The sequence below is a fragment of the Tamandua tetradactyla genome, chromosome 19 (genome assembly GCF_023851605.1).
Source record: "Tamandua tetradactyla isolate mTamTet1 chromosome 19, mTamTet1.pri, whole genome shotgun sequence".
NCBI classification, from domain to species: domain Eukaryota; kingdom Metazoa; phylum Chordata; class Mammalia; order Pilosa; family Myrmecophagidae; genus Tamandua; species Tamandua tetradactyla.
The window spans coordinates 4,553,665-4,568,827 of record NC_135345.1 but is presented as its reverse complement, the minus strand read 5'-3'; the positions used below and the strand labels follow the sequence as shown (position 1 = coordinate 4,568,827).

The 15,163-nt window shown below is 61.3% G+C and overlaps 1 protein-coding gene across 1 annotated transcript in view; it reads left to right on the top strand.

Moving 5' to 3' along the window:
• The first annotated feature begins 2,859 nt into the window (after positions 1–2,859).
• HTRA3 (HtrA serine peptidase 3) overlaps positions 2,860–15,163 on the top strand; it is a 34,563-nt gene continuing 22,259 nt past the window's right edge. Inside the window, exon 1 of the mRNA XM_077136303.1 lies at positions 2,860–3,244. Within this exon, the coding sequence (XP_076992418.1) occupies positions 2,860–3,244 (385 nt within the window). The remainder of the gene's footprint in view (positions 3,245–15,163) is intronic.

The following is a 15,163-nucleotide window of genomic DNA, read 5'->3' as shown; positions in this document are numbered from 1 at the left end:
GCGGGAGCAGCAGGGGGCGCTGGTTCCTCCGTCTCGCCTGCTGCACCTGAGCCCGCACACCTGGGAGCAGCCTCCTCTGCAAGAAGACAGCGCTCTGGGCCTCGGGCCAGCTGTGCTTGCGGCCTCGGCCGGCAGGACTGCCCATATCAGGGAGGACCACAGGGACGGGCTCCGGCTGCAGGGAAGCAGGAGCGGAGAAGGGTAACTGCACCCTGTGCTTTCACTCCGGGCCTCGGTTTCTTCACCTTTGTGGGTTGGTCATAAAGGTCAAACCAGGTGACCCTTGCAGTGGGGGTGGGGAGCCGCGTGTGGGGTTTGGAGGGGAGAGCACGGACACGGGCGGCAGACACCGCTGTCTGTGTCCCCACAGCCATGCGCCATGCCCCCTACCTTCCCGAACCTCGCCCTAAGGACAGTGCCCCTCTAGGGCTGCCACGGATAGTGAGTCAAATAAGGTACGCAAAGCGTCTGAGCAGCCTCCGTGCCCAAGAAGCAGCGGTCATTCTCACTTGCAAACTGTCGAGGGCTGCGCCAGTTCTGGATGGCAGCATCTGGCAGCCCTGGGACCTCCTATAAATGCAAGGTTGAGAAGAAATGGGCTCTTTGGCTCTCCAGGTCTCCAATTCGCCGTCCACGGCAGAAGCTGGGGACAGCAAAGCACTTCCCTCCAGGAGGAGGCATCCCAAAGAGCCTGCTTGCGTCACAGTGTCCCCCCTAGGGCACACTCGGGGTGGGGGGTGAGGATGGTCTGGGCGCAGGGACCACTCTCCTCTGCCACTCATGCTGGACCACTCTGTAGGAGATGCGAACGAGGGGCCAGCCCTGGGTTCCCTGCCCCCGGGAACATTCTAGATTTTCCAAGGAATGGCCTGAAATTCCTCCATGTCTTCAAAGCAAAATACACTTGAAGTTTCTGGAGGAGAAACTGTATGCCCTAATGCTCTCTGTCACAGGGCTTTGGGGAGGGAAAACCCCAGCCCTGTCATACCCCATCCACCTCTGAACACAGGACGAAGCTCAACTCCACTCTCAGGGCCTCTGCTTCCCTTGGCTCCCCCAAGGGCTCACACCGGGGCCCCACTTCCCCTCCCCTCTGTCCTGTGGCCTGAGCAATTTCAGCAGACACCCCCGTCTGACCAGCCCACTCCCCACATACCCAGGCAGCACCCAGGTTCTCCGGGCTCTTGGGGATCCAATCCGCCCTCCTCCCCATTCCCAGACCCCTCCCTCCTCCAGACCGGAGAATCCTGACCGGTCCTGAAAACGTGGATGAAAACAAGCCACATCTTTGTTTTCATGAACACCTCCAACTGAAAGCCAGCCTTTCCTTCCACGACCAAGTAGGCCAACCCCCAGGGGCAGCTCGGACGCTGTCACCAAGAAAAGGCACAGGATTTCTCAACCTCATTGATGGATCTCCAGATATCCCCGTGCTTGTCACAGCTTGGAAATCACAGCAATCATTACACCCTGGCCAGATATTTAATGCACTCCGGAGAAATTCATGTTTTACCCATTATCAAACAGCTTTCTTGTTTGATGCATGAGCAGGCACCAGGAATTGAACCCGGGGCTTCGGCACGGCAGGCGAGAACACTGCCTGCTGAGCCACTGTGGCCCACCCTTGATATATTTTAATAACTGTCTTGTCATACAATTGTTCCCCTTTGCAATCCTGCGCAGTTTATTTCATGCATTTGGAAACATCATTCTGAGATGGGGTCCAGGCTTCACCTGACCAGCCAAAGGGGCTCATGGCACAAAAGGGGTGAAAGCCCCACGCTACGTTCCAGCATACACCAGCCAGAGCCCTGCTCTGTGATGCGTCTGCACTGCGACTCGGTCCCTGGGGCTGTCCTCTCCCAACCCCATTGCTGCATTTCCCAATCCTAGAGCCCCTTGGAATTCAACTTCATGGGGGCTGCACTCCCTTCTCTGGCTCCTGAACTATCATCTCCATTATCCCACTGGGAGCCCCCTCAAGGTTGGGGGTAGGGCTGCGACCTGAAGGGGCATTGAGACCCACTTTGTTATTTTATTATCATATCATACCATATTAGAGCAGATAAAATGAGAGTCTTTGCAGGCTGACTGTGTGCCTGGTGTCAGGTGCTTACAGATATTTCTCCATTGGGTTCTTCCAAGGACAGGAGGCCCCGCGGCAGTTCCTCCGCCGAGGAGACGGCATCCAACAAGCCCCGAAGACGGAGAGGTGGGGTCAGGGCACAAGGGGCGGTTTTCAAGGTCTGACCCCAGTAGAGGTGGGGGGGCCAGGACCGTGAAGATAGGTTCTGCTGACAGGTATTGTGTAGGGCCCCTGAGCTCAGAGTTGGGTGATGCTGAGCAGAGCGAGGCGGTGGGGTGGGAGCAGGAATAGAGCTGTTTTGGGGTCTGGACTGTTCATTTCTACCGGGCAGTGGTGGGTTGGGGGTTGAGATCCAGGAGGTGGCGAGGCATCCCCCCGCGAAGCGCACGCCCCCGCGGCTCCCCCTCCCTGGGCTTCGCCGACCAGGCAGGCCAGAATCCCCGCCGCCCGGGTGGGTCCAGGCCCGGAAGGCCAAGGGCGGGGGCGTCTGGGGCCGGGGCGGGGCGGGCAGAGGGCCCGGCCACCCCTTCCAGGAGGGCGGGTCCTCCCCGCGCCCTAAAGACCGCCGGCGCGCGGCCCGCCGCCAGTCACCCGCGGGGAGCGGACGCCTCTGCCCGTGTCCACCCCGGGGATGCCCCCGCGCCCGGCCCGCGCCGCGCCCGCCTGAGCCCCCGCCCGCCCGGCTCATGCCGCCCCTTCCCGGGACCCTGCGCAGGCGCCTGGCGGCCCCCAACCTGTCCCGCGCGCTGCCTCCCGCCGCCCTCCCGTGCGCCATGCCGGCGCGGGTGCTGCTCTTGGCTGCGCTGGCCGCGCTGGCGCTGGCCCGGGAGCCCTCGGTGACATCGTGCCCGGCGCGCTGCGACGTCTCCCGGTGCCCGAGTCCCCGCTGCCCCGGCGGCTACGTACCCGACCTCTGCAACTGCTGCCTGGTGTGCGCCGCCAGCGAGGGCGAGCCCTGCGGCCGCCCGCTCGACTCGCCGTGCGGGGACAGCCTGGAGTGCACGCGCGGAGTGTGCCGCTGCCGCTGGGCACACGCCGTGTGCGGCACCGACGGGCACACCTATGCCAACGTGTGCGCGCTGCAGGCGGCCAGCCGCCGCGCGCTGCAGCTCTCGGGGACGCCGGTGCGCCAGCTGCAGAAGGGCGCCTGCCCGTCGGGTAAGCGCTCGGGCTGGGCGGGGGGCACCGCGCCTACCCCCGGGGTGAAGGGAAAGCCTGCTACCCGGAAGCCGTGGCCCAGGGAAAGCGCCTGGAGGTCCTGGGCACAGCTGAAAGACGCTGCAAAAGTCCTCTAGCCAGCCCTCTGCGATCGTCCAGGTGGGGAAACTGAGGCCAGGAAAGGCCCACTGCTATCCTCAAGGTCCCAGGATCTGTCAGGGAGGAGAGTGAAGCCCAGGGCCCTGTGCCCTGTCCGCCTGGGCCTTGTCTGGCTCTGTCCTCCTCCAGCCCCACCAGAACTCACCTGTCCCGAGTGCCATTCCCCGGGTCCTCACACCCCTGCTCTATCAGAGGGGCTGGGTCAGAAGCCCTTTCCTGACAGTCTCCAGTGGTCCTGCCCACTGGGGCGATACCCAGTGGTAACTTTCTTTATTTTCTAATGCAGTTGAAAGGCACATCTCCAAGGGGCTCTTTGGGAATTGTGAGCCAGTGGGGTTCCTGGACAGCTTGGGGCCCCATGGGGTGGCACCCTTGGGGGAAGGGACTTTCTCAGTCCCTCAAAACCCGGGACCAGCCTCCCCTGGCCCCGAGTTGGCTCTGGGTGGCAACTTGCCCCACAGCTTGTCCCTGTGAATGGAGGAAATGCTAGAAAACCTTGCCACCCCGTTCCCTGCCCAGGTACCTCTAAGGAAGGCAGGTTCCGCTGCCCGCTCCACAGGTACTGGCCAGAGCCCTGTGCTGGGCTGGTGGCTGGGCTGGTCCCGGGCTCGTGGGATTGAGAGATGCTGCGATGCCCATCTCGGTGCTCTAGGAACACAGTGGGAGAGCACCAAGGGCCTGGGAAGCCTTCGGTGGGGCTGGGAAGAGGGGCACATTTAAGCTGAAACTTAAAGAATGAGGACACGTTTTGTAGGTAGGGCTGTGAAAGACATTCCAGGAAGAGGGAGCAGCGCGAGCAGACACCTGTAGGCTCAGCCATGCGCTGGGATGCATTTTGAAAATCAGCCCAGAGCCGCTGGCATCTGGGGTGCTGCAGGGACGGTGGGGGGGGGCACTCCGGGCTGGGCAGGTCAGCATGGGGCAGATGACAAGTTGCCACATGCATCGCGCTAAAGAGATTGAACTTTATCCTGTCAGGCAGAGCTTCTCCAAATGTGCCAGCCTTTGGAAAATAAAGGTCCTGTGGTTCAAAGCAGTGGGGAGCCTCTAGGGACAAGTCGCACAATGCTTGACTAGATCCAGGGTTCTGAGAAAAGCCTTCGGTAAGAAAGACAAGAAACAAAACCATGAAACTCAGGGTTTCCCAACTTCTAAAGATTATTTTCTGGCAGAACATACATAGCCTCCTCGCAGCACCGGGGTTCCAGGGAGCCCATTTGGAAAGCACCACAGATTCTAGGGGTCTGCTGCGGCAGGGCTTCAGGGGGCTGGGGTGATCGGTCAGACTCGTGTTCAGACCGCAGGGACAGGGCAGCGTCTCCCGATGGCAGGAGAAGGGTGTGGCGATTCCATACCTGTCCCTGCATCCCCCCCACCCCCGCAGGGGGCCTTCCTGGGATGGCCTCGGGCCAGTGGGCCCATCTAGGACCTTGACGGTGTGTCAGGACAGGCCTGGCGCCTGCCCGCTGCGGCCTAGTTGTACAGGGGGCTGTCCCTTCCCCAGCCCGGCCTCCCCCACGTGGTGGACACTGTTAGAGTAAAGCCTGGGCTGGGGCCAGGGAAGGGGGAGGGGGTGGAAGGAACTGGAAACACCGACATGGAGGTTGCGTCTCTCTGGGCTCTGGGCGGTGAGGTCACGGCCCTGGAGCAGACCCCGTCTGGGCCCGGGTGGCCCTCCAAAAAGGCCGGAGAGGAGGAGAAGAGGGCGAGGATCCTGAAGGCCCAGACAGGGGCAGGGGTCACTCAGAAAAGGCAGGAGGTGTCCAGGGGCATCGCGACCATGGGCCAGGGCCCCAGACCTGATCATGACCTCAGACAGGCCCCTTTGTTAGCCTCAGTTTCCTCATCTGTAAAATGGGGACACAACAGCCCCCACTGCTGAGGGCCGTTGCAGGTTTTAATTAGCCAGAAAGCACGTTCCCAGCACCTACGTAGCCACTGGACTCCTTTTTTATTCCAGCCACTGGTGTCATTATTATTTGCCACTGGCATTTCTGTCCTGTCTGGCAAGGGTGGGGGGTTTTCCGGAAGGGGGGCTTCTGTGCTGAGCTGTGAGCTCCCGGGCAGAGCACGGGAAGGGCCTTCAGGGCACAGGGAGGGACCCGGGAGCTGCAGAGGTGAGTGGACCAGCCTGGTGGGACGGGAGCCTGCAGGCCCCTCACCGCAGCCAGAAGGGCAGGTGCAGGGGAGAGGGGGGTGTGGGGTCTGGAAACAGGGGAGAAGTCCTGGGTGCAGGAGGGAGGATTAGTGGCCCTGCACGAGCCCAGGCTCTCCCTGGATCCCCCATGACCTCGAAGCTGACACCAACCCCCTGGCCTGCCCTGGCCCCGGCTCCTCGGAGCTGCTGCCCAAGTCCAGGGACTGCGGGTCATGCTGTGGCCGAGCCTCAGCCCTGCCAGGGCATCCTGGGCTTCTGTGATCATTGTCCCCACCCCCACCTCTTAGATCACAGAGACCTCGACGCCCTGGTTGTGGCAGGGGCCCAAACAAGGGATCCAAGCAAAATCCAGGCCTCATGGAGCCCTTGCTGTGCCGTGTCTGGCTGGCGTCACCTCTGTAAGCCTGCACCCTGCTGACACCTGGAGGTGTTCGCCAGGGCACGGGAAGGGCCAGCAGTGGGCTCAGGACATGGCCAGGAGCTGTCTGCCCATCCACCCACTCGCAGGCCCCAGGCCACCTTCGGGTCTGGAGGCAGGGGTCAGGCCTGGGGCTCCCACACTCCCAGCCTTCCTGCTGCTCCCAGGGCAGCGTCCACCCTTTGTCCCTCCGGAGGGCCTGGCTGGAGTCGCTGGGGGCTGTTCCCAAATAGCAGCTAGTAAGGCATGGCCCACTCCAGCCGTGTCCGCCTGGGAGTCCCTGTGTCTCCCCTTGAGGGTGGGCCTGTGCCTTCTCCTGTCCCCTCCATTCTCCTCTTCCCTCCCCCCTCCCCTCCCCTCCCCCTTCTTGCCACCCTGAACTTTAGCCCCAGGTGAGCTGGTCCAGGCCCTCTCTTTAATACCCTGCGGGTGCTGATGACTCAGGATCCTTTCTCTCCAGCCCCCCTCTGGAGCTGGAGTCTGGGTCACCTGCCCTTGGCCTGCCCTGGCCTCTAACTCCTGTCTCCCAGCTCAGCTGAGACCTGCCCTCCTGAGGCTCGGGCTAGAAGGCCGTGCCACCTTTGGTCCCCCACTTCCCCATCCATCACATCTCAACCTCCTGTGGGTCCTCTTAGCTTGACCTTGAACAAGGCCACTGGCCACCCCCACTCTAGCCAAAGTGGCCTTTCGCTGATGCCTTTCCCTCCAATCACCTTGTCTCCTGGCAGCCGGGAATCTGACCTGCCCGGCTCCAGCAGAAACCCTCTGGCAGCTTCCCGGACTTGCCTTGACCCATGAGGGCCAGTGTCCCCTTGGCCTGCCCACTCAGTGCCATCTCATGCCATCCACTCATCCTCTGGGCTCCAGCCTCGCTGGCCTCCATCCTACCACAGGACCTTTGCACATACTTTGCTGCCTGAAATCCTCTTCCATCCCCTTCATGTGCCCAAGTCTTCATCCCATTGGCCAAGATGTCCCCTCTTCCCCCTACCCGCCTCCACTGACCACCAAACCTAGGTAATTCCCTTCATTAGCTTGGTGACCTCACCCTGGAGTGTCCTCCAGTCCTCTGGGCACCACCTGTTCTCAGAGTTGTTTATGTGCTTGAGTGCTTCTGCTCGGTCTTCCCGGGCCCTGAGCCCACGTGCCTGCTCTGTTTACCCAGCGCCGAGCAGACAGCAGGTGATGCGAAATGAATGGCTCGTCTGGGAGATGTGTGAACCCCCTCTAAGCCCCCTGCCCCATGTCGCATACCTCCAGTGACAGAGGTTCCCCGCCGCGGGGCATGTCCTCATCTCCACTTTCAGGCGGGACTATTATTACACGGCATATATAAACACCTAACCGTGGAATAATTAAAACTGAGGTGTGTGCTTTCAGAGCACCTGCAGACAAGAGGGCCTGCTCTCTTAACCTTTCCTTTTAACCAGACCCCCCTTCCTGCATTGTGGACCCATAGGCCTTCCAATACACAGTTAGTTCAGAATGTGGAGCCCTGGGGTAGCTTACAACGTGGCATTTAATAACCAGCTTTTACGGTGCAACCCCAGACAGAGCCACTTTTGACAGCGTCTCTCCGTTTTATTTGTTTAAGGACTTCAGTTGGCTTTTGATTCCTAATCCTCTTAGCAGCTTCCTGGGACGACACATGTCTTGGAATTCAGCATTCGGGACTAATCAGGCGAGATGACGCCTCCCCGCCTCCCCCTGGCCCCCTCCATCCGCGACAGCAGAGCTGAGCTGCCAGCAGCTGGCGGTTCTGAACTCGGCTGGCCGCCAGGGCCCAGCCAAGGCCGCTGCAAGCTGGGAGCCCTGCCAGGGACGACACTGCACAGCTGGCCTGTCCCCATCAGGGCCTGGCCCAGGAAACGCACACTCCCTCACCCTCTGCTGCTCTGTCTGCCGGCTAGAGATGCCACTGGGGCTCCTGCCGCCGCCCCCTCGGGAGTCCCCTGCCCAGATTCTCCCCTTCCGGTTCACCTCTACACAGTGGCCCAGGCCCAAGCCTAGGCTCCCAGAGCTCGCAGAGCCTGTGGGACCTGTCCCCTGCCTGCAGCCCAGCATCACCACCCTGAGCAAGACCCTCATTAAATCCCCAATTCACTTTGTGAGGGATTGATGACTGTGTGGAAGCCCCGAGGAGGCAGGAACCACCTCCAGAATAGGGAGGGGGTAGATCAGGGAGGGCTTCCTGGGGGAGGTGGCATCCAAACAGAGCTGTGTGCAGAGGTGAGTGTGTGCAGAGTGGGGAGGCAGGAAGTGTGGAGCAGAGGCTGGCGCCGGCCCCGGAAGTTGTGAGGGTGGCCGGCCTTCAGGCGGTGAGGGGCCCTGGAGGATTAGGAGTAGGGGGAGTACAGGGTGGGTGCAGGGGCCCAGCTGGCAGGGAGGGCAGGCTCCAGGCTGGGGGGCTGGTGAGGCTGAAGGAGGGCAGGATAGATGGACAAGGGTGGTGGGTGGTGGGAGAGGCCTTTCGTGGAGGCACCTGGGAGGCACAGGTGTGGAGCGGCAAGGGGTAATGAGCACCTGGCATGGAGGGTGGAGGGGTCCAGAGGGGGCAGGGTTCCACGCCTGATGCAGGGCCATGTCCACGTGTCACGGGCAGCCAGCGCGTGTCTGTGTTGGTGTGTGTGTCCTTGGCAGGCCTGGCCTGGGTTTGGGACAGGACGGTAGGCTCATCACCTCTCCTGCCCGTGCTGGACTGTCCGTGGCCGGGAGGGCATGGCGCCCCACCCCCTGCCAGCCCAGATCCCCGTCCCCAGGCAGGGGAATGCACAGGGACACACAGCAGGTACGGCAGCAGACGGGGTCCGAGGGTGAATATCTGTGCAGTGACGTGGAGCCCAGCACCCTAGGCACGACCCGCCAGTCCATCTGTCTGTCCTGACAGGTACCCCTCGGTTGGCCGTAAGCCAGACAGACCGCGTGCGCTCTGGGGGAAACGAGGCAGAGCAGATTCGCGACCTCTCTGGGAGCCTGAGTCCACGAGCACTGGACGGGGCGCAGGCTGGAAGTGGCGGTACGAGCCGCGGGCTGCACCTGCAGGGTGGAGTGACACCCGGCTCGCAGGGCCTTCTCGTCCCTTTATTAGAAAAGAGGTGGGGGGCTCTGCCCAAGCCCAGGCCGCCCGCCCTGCCGTCCGTGCCCCCTGCACCCCTGGCCTCCAGCCACCGGAGGACGTGGCCTCTGCGTTTGCTTCTAACCAGGGTGGAACAGGCGGCTGGAAATAGAGTGAAGCCACGGAGGGCAGAGATGTGGCCGTACGCGTGGGGGCCCCCAACCGAACACCCGGCATGATGGGGTGTCACGGGATACCCCCAGCCCATAGGCTCAGGGTGGGGAGCAAGGGGGTGGTCCCGACATTGCCTTGTCCCGTGGTGAGACCCTGCAAACCTCCTAAGCCCTCCACACTTCCCTTTCCCCATCTGTAAAGTGGGGATAAAGTGGCACCTGCTTGTCAGGCCACGAGACCCTTGGCAAGAGCTTGAGTTAAAGTACTTCCCGCGGTAGAAAGGTTGACAGATGCTAGTTCAAACACAGCCACATGTTGACAAACATTTCTTGCATAAACTGAGTTTATGAGAAGGGAAGGAGCCAGAAAGCTGCCTTTTGTGGAGGGGCTGCTGTAGGCCTGGCCCTCCCCCAAAGGGCCCCCTGGCCTCTCTTGGTCCCTTGTCCTCAGCCATGGAGACTGAAGCCCAGAGGGAGTGAGGCTGGGCCCAGTGAAATCAGGGAGGGCTTCCTGTAAGAGAAGGGCCTGGGCTGACCCCACCTCGGCTGTGTGGCTTGGGCAGCGGCTCTGAGCCCTGCCTGGCCTGAGGGAACTTATAGGGGGCCAACACCCCTCTTTTGTTTATTCAGGTAAAATTCATGCAACATGAAATTAACCATTTTAAAATGAACAAGTCCAAAGTGTTTAGTCTACTCAGAATGTTGTGCCGTCATCACCCCCATCAATTTAAAATGTTTTTGTCACCCCCAAAAGGTTCCCCACCCCTATTAGCAATCGCTCCCTGTTTCTCCACGATGCCCCCAGCCCCTGCAATCACTCCTCAGCTTTCCCCCCGGATTTGCCCATTCTGGACGTTTCCCACGAGCAGAAGCCTCCCATAGGTGGCCCTCCGTGTCCAGCGGGTTTGCATAGTGTGATGTCCCCGGCCCATCCGTGTCCTGACATGCATTGGAGCTTCCTCTCCATGGACAGCCAAACAGTAACCATTGTCTGGTGGGCCGCATTTCGTACTCTGCTCCTTTGCTGATGGGTGCTTGGGTTGTCTCCCCCTTGGCCTCCAGGTACCAGCCTGGCACCCTCTCTTGATGAAACACAAGCACGCAGTGGGGGTGGCGGGGAGCGGCTCCCGTCTGCCGGGTTGGCCCCTCAGCCCGGCTGGGCAGGAAAGGGGACAGACTGGCCCACACCGGGGACGGACCCAGGCAGAGTGCTCCCGGGGCCTGGCGGCCTGTCACCATGGCTGAGGGCCAGCGCGGAGCAGGGGCAGAGGGGGGGTGAGTGCCGGGGCTTGGGGGTCGCCAAGCCTGGCTGTGCCGCCCTGGGTGGGCCTCCTGACCTCTCTGAGCCTTGTTTCCTGGCCTGGGAGATGGCCAACCCTTGCCACTGTGTGGAATTGCTGCAGGAACGAGTGGCATCCCAGCGCAGGCTGCGCTGGCTTCTGCGTGGCCTCCCAAAGGGAGGCAGCCTCACCCCCACGGCGGGCCCGAGGCCGTTGTTCTTGGCTGCGGAGACAGTTCAGGCAGGGACAGGCAGGTTTTCACGAGAAAGGAAAACACAGGGAGCCCTCTTGGGAGCAAAGCAAACCCCAGAGGCGGCCCCTGGGCTTCAAAGCCCGCCGGGGACTGGGGGCTGGGGGGCTGCCCTCAGGACCACTCCTCTGTCCCCGGAGGAACATTCATTCACTCCTTCACTCATTCACGTGCTCTCTACCTGCTGACAGCCGAGGGTCAGGCCAGGCTAGACCCAGGCTCCCAGGCCATGGGGACCGTCCAATGGGACCAGCCTTGGGAGGGGGTGGAGAGGGGAGAGGGGTCATCCAGCCTGCAGTCAGGGCAGACTCCCCAGAGGAGGCAGGGAAGGGCACTCCTGGCAAAGGGCACTGCCTGTGCAAAGGCACTGAGGAGCACAGTGCAGAGGGGAGCAGAGCAGGCATGAGGCTGCAGATGTAATTGGACCCTGGACATGGCCTGCAGGCCATGGCTGTCCTCGGCACCTAGATGAGGCCTTGTGGCCATCCCCTGACAGCCCCCTCCTCTGCTCCCACCTCCCACTGGGTGACTGCAGTGGGCAGCAGAAGAGGTAGTACCCTCAGAGTGAGAGGAATGGACTGGGTCTCGGCTGGCTATGCTGGAGGGGCTAATGTATACAGTAGGCCAGGTTGTTCACTGCACATCTCCAGGAGGAGCCAGCCACACTGTGTCCAGGAGTAATGCACTGCAGGACCACTGCAGCTGCATGAGGCGGCCCTGTGGGGTGTCTGGACCAGCCACGTCCCCACTCTGGGCCTCAGTTTCCCCACTTGTTCCATGGCACTTCTGCCTGCCCAGAGGCTCTGTGCAGGAAGTCTCCCACCAGGGCCAGCCCAGTCCCACTGGCAGCCAGACAGAGAGGCTGGGAGCAAAGCCCTGAGCCCCCGCTCCCCTCCCTGCCTGCTGCCCCCCTCCCCCGCCACCTCCCGTCTCGCCCCGCCACGCCCCTCCTCTCCTGGAAGGAGCTGCCCAGCACCTGGCCTTGAGTGCTTTGCTCTGTGTCAAGTTGCTCCCGACAAAAACTTCCTGGGCCTTTCAGGATCATGGTTTATTTTCATATTGAAAACAAAACAAAAAAAGGCCCACAGCTGAGTCTGGTTGAGACTGTTGACTTCAGAGCTTTGGCTTGAGGACGGGGTGGGGGTGGGGGGTTGTCAACCCCCAAATAAACAGAGTCTGCTTCCCAGCCAAGGGGCCCAAGGTTTTCATGTGGAAGGAGACAGTGGGAACCGCGTCGTCCTTCCCCCTGATTCATGGGTGACTCATCTTGTGGGGAGGAGGCCGGAGGAAAGGCCCCTGCCCCCAGCCCACCACCCAACGCGGCCGACTTAAAGGGACAGGCCCTGGCAGGCTGGTGTCACTGGCCGGTGGACTCAGGAGCCCTGAGCCAGCCCTACCCTGCTGGGGTGCCCTGGGCCGGGGGTCAGGGAGGACCCAGGCTCAGAGGTCCACTGGACTAACCCTGGGGACAGGGACAGGTCAGCTGTCCCCAGCTGAGTGACCTGGGTGAGCCGCTTCCCCTCCAAGCTTCGGATTCTTGGCTGTAAAAGAAGCCATTTTGGTCCCTAGGAACAATGCCCTTTGTGGGGCATGCAGACCTGCTGGGTGCTGGGTGCTGGGTGCTGGGTGCTGGTGCTGGGTGCTGGGTGCTGGGTTCTGGGTGCTGGGCTGGAGACAGCCAGCTGAGCATCCTCATCAGGCATGCATGCATTCATTCATTCCACAGCAAGTGTTTGGGGAGCCTACGGTGGGCCTTGCGCCATGCTGGTTACTGCTGGGGGTGTGGGGGTGTCAGGCGCTCCCCTGTCCTGAAGGAGCCTGAGGCAATGAGGTGTGCGCAGCCTTCCCCAGTGGGGGTTCTGCTGTCCTGCTCCCACGGGGGCCCTGCCCTTCACTATTCCCCAGCTCCCGGCCAGCCCCAGGCCTTCCTCTCAGCCCCTTATTAGTTTTCTCAGCTCCATCTGTGTATAACTTGCCTATGGTAGAGAACTCAGCCAGTTTATGAAAGAAAACATGTTCACTCATAACTCTACCCCCCCGGCCCCCCAGTTAACCACCATGTAATAATTTGATGCTTTTCCTATCAGGCCTTTTCTTAGGAATATCTTAGAGAGGTTTTTCTTATCATCATGCATAAAATTTACTGTTGCACATTTTAAATGCTTTCTGGAGAGCCTGCATTTGAAAGGAAACTGTTCTGGCAGTGATCTCCTGGACCTGTCCAGATTTCCAGGCTGCAAGGTTCAAACCTCAGTGAGGCTTGAGCCACATCAGGGTGTAAGGAGACACGGTGGCCCTGTCACCCGCCCTCTGGGGACTGGGGCCGGGTCATCCAATGTCTCGGGATAGCTAGGGGTGGACAGGATAGGGCCTAAAGCATCTCCTGGCTCCTGCATATTGGGGCCTCTGAAATCCAGGATGGGGTCGCACGAGCTCACAGCCACTACTGATAGTTTCTGTAAAGCAAGGGGTATCTTTGTCCCTCTTGGGTTTTGTCCACCCTGGGCCCAGTCCATAGCTGCCAAACCAGAATATCTGAGCCCCCTAGAGGTGTGACACGGCTGTGTGTGCAGCTCCATGCCACAGAGCCTTTGCACGTGCTGTCTCCCTGCCGGGTGTGCCTTCCCCACGCCTGAACCAGGGGATGCCCCCTGGGTCGCCCATCAGTTTGCTGTCCTTGGCTGGGTGCCCACCTGCCACCCCCCACCCCCCCACAGCTGGACCGCTGAGCACTGGAGGGGAGGCCAGTCCAATTTCTCTCTGTCTCCTAGCACCTGGCACTGGGGCTGGCCCATGGAAGGTACTCAATATGCTGCACTGAAAAAAGTCCACAGAGAGGCGAGTGCCACAGGCTGGGGGCGGGGAGGCACTCAGCTGGGGTGGACGCCGGGCCGGGTCAGGCCAGAACACTCGTAGGGAGAAGTGGGACTGGCCCTTGGTGGGGCGGTGCAGGGTAGCAGCCCCGCGGCGGGCAGGGAGGCTGAGGGTGCAGGGCTGCAGAGTGTGACCTGACCTCTGCCCTTTGCCGGCCTCAGGGCTGACTGTCTCCAGCGCAGCGTTGAGCGCTCGCCTCAGCCGGGATCAGGCCGGCCCGGGTGAGCATGGGGGAAGCTGCCTGCCCTGCCACACCCTCCCCATGCTGATGGTAGAAGGGCCTGGGTTTTGGGGGTCCCCAGGGTCTCCCAGGGTTGGAAAGATGGCCTGCCTTCGGGGCACCTTGGCATGGAGCCTCCAAGGAGGCAACGGATGGGGCTGGTTTCCTTCCCCTCTGCTGGGGAGGGGCGGGGCTGGAAAATGAATCCCAGGTTCTGGGGGCTGCCAGGTGGAGTGGCCAGACCTGGGCTTGGCCCCCTGACCACCTCCCGCCAGGTGATGCTGCACAGGGAGTGTCCCCTTGTGGGGCCTCGGCTGCCCTCCTTAGCATTTTCTGGAAGGATCGGCTGTCCTGTAAAGAGAAACATCTGTGAGCACGTCCTATAAGAGGGTGTGGTGGAGCCCTGGGCACAGAGTGGGCTGTCCTGCTGCACAGAGGTCAGTGTGGTCTCTGGACCTCAGACTGTCCCACCCCTACCCGTGTACCACGCTGGGGGTTGCCTCCTGGTGGAAGGTTCTGGCCCGCGGCCCCAGCTGCTCACCTTGCACAGTTTGTCTGCTCAGTGCGGAGCTGCCAGTGGCTGGCAGTGGCCTCGTCTCCCAGCCAGGCTCTGGCCACCCTGGACTGTGACCCAGCTCTCTGTGATGGGCTTTGTCCCCCGACACTGGTGTCTGCTGGCCCCTCCCTATTTGCCCCCAACCCAGGAGGCTGAGGCAGACCTCCTCTGTGCTCCCAAGGCTCCAATTCAATGGACTGTTGGGGCTGTGGGCACTCACGGGGCAAAGGAGAGAGACAGCTAGAGGAAGGAGCCTAGCTGAGGCCTGCATTCAACTCCTCCTTTCTCTTCTAACTACCTATTGTCCCTGCGTAAGGGGAGTCGTCCCACTGAGCCTCAGTTTCCCCACCTTACAATGGAGGCAATGACACCTGCCCTGGCTGCTGCCCTGGACAGCTGGGGAATTTCTCTGGGCCGTGGGTGGGGACTGTGTTTGTTCCACGTATGTTCGCTCCCGCTGTGTGCCGTGCCCGCACCCAGCCTGCCTTGTCCCATCCCTATAGACAAACATGTTGAGGATGTGGAAATTGATTTCCACTAGATCTTGATATTTCCTTTGCCAATAAGCATCAGGAGCAACGCCTGCCAGAGAGCTGGACTTCACAGGCCAAGCCTCTGCTCACCCTCTTTGTGGGGTAGCAGGGAAGGGGATGGGTTTCCCTTGGACAGTTCATGACCTGTAAGCACATTCACACCCAGTCCCCACAGCCCTTGGGGGGTGGGAATCTTCAGTCTCATTTCTCAGACATGGAGTTGCAGTCCAGAGAGGGCAAGTG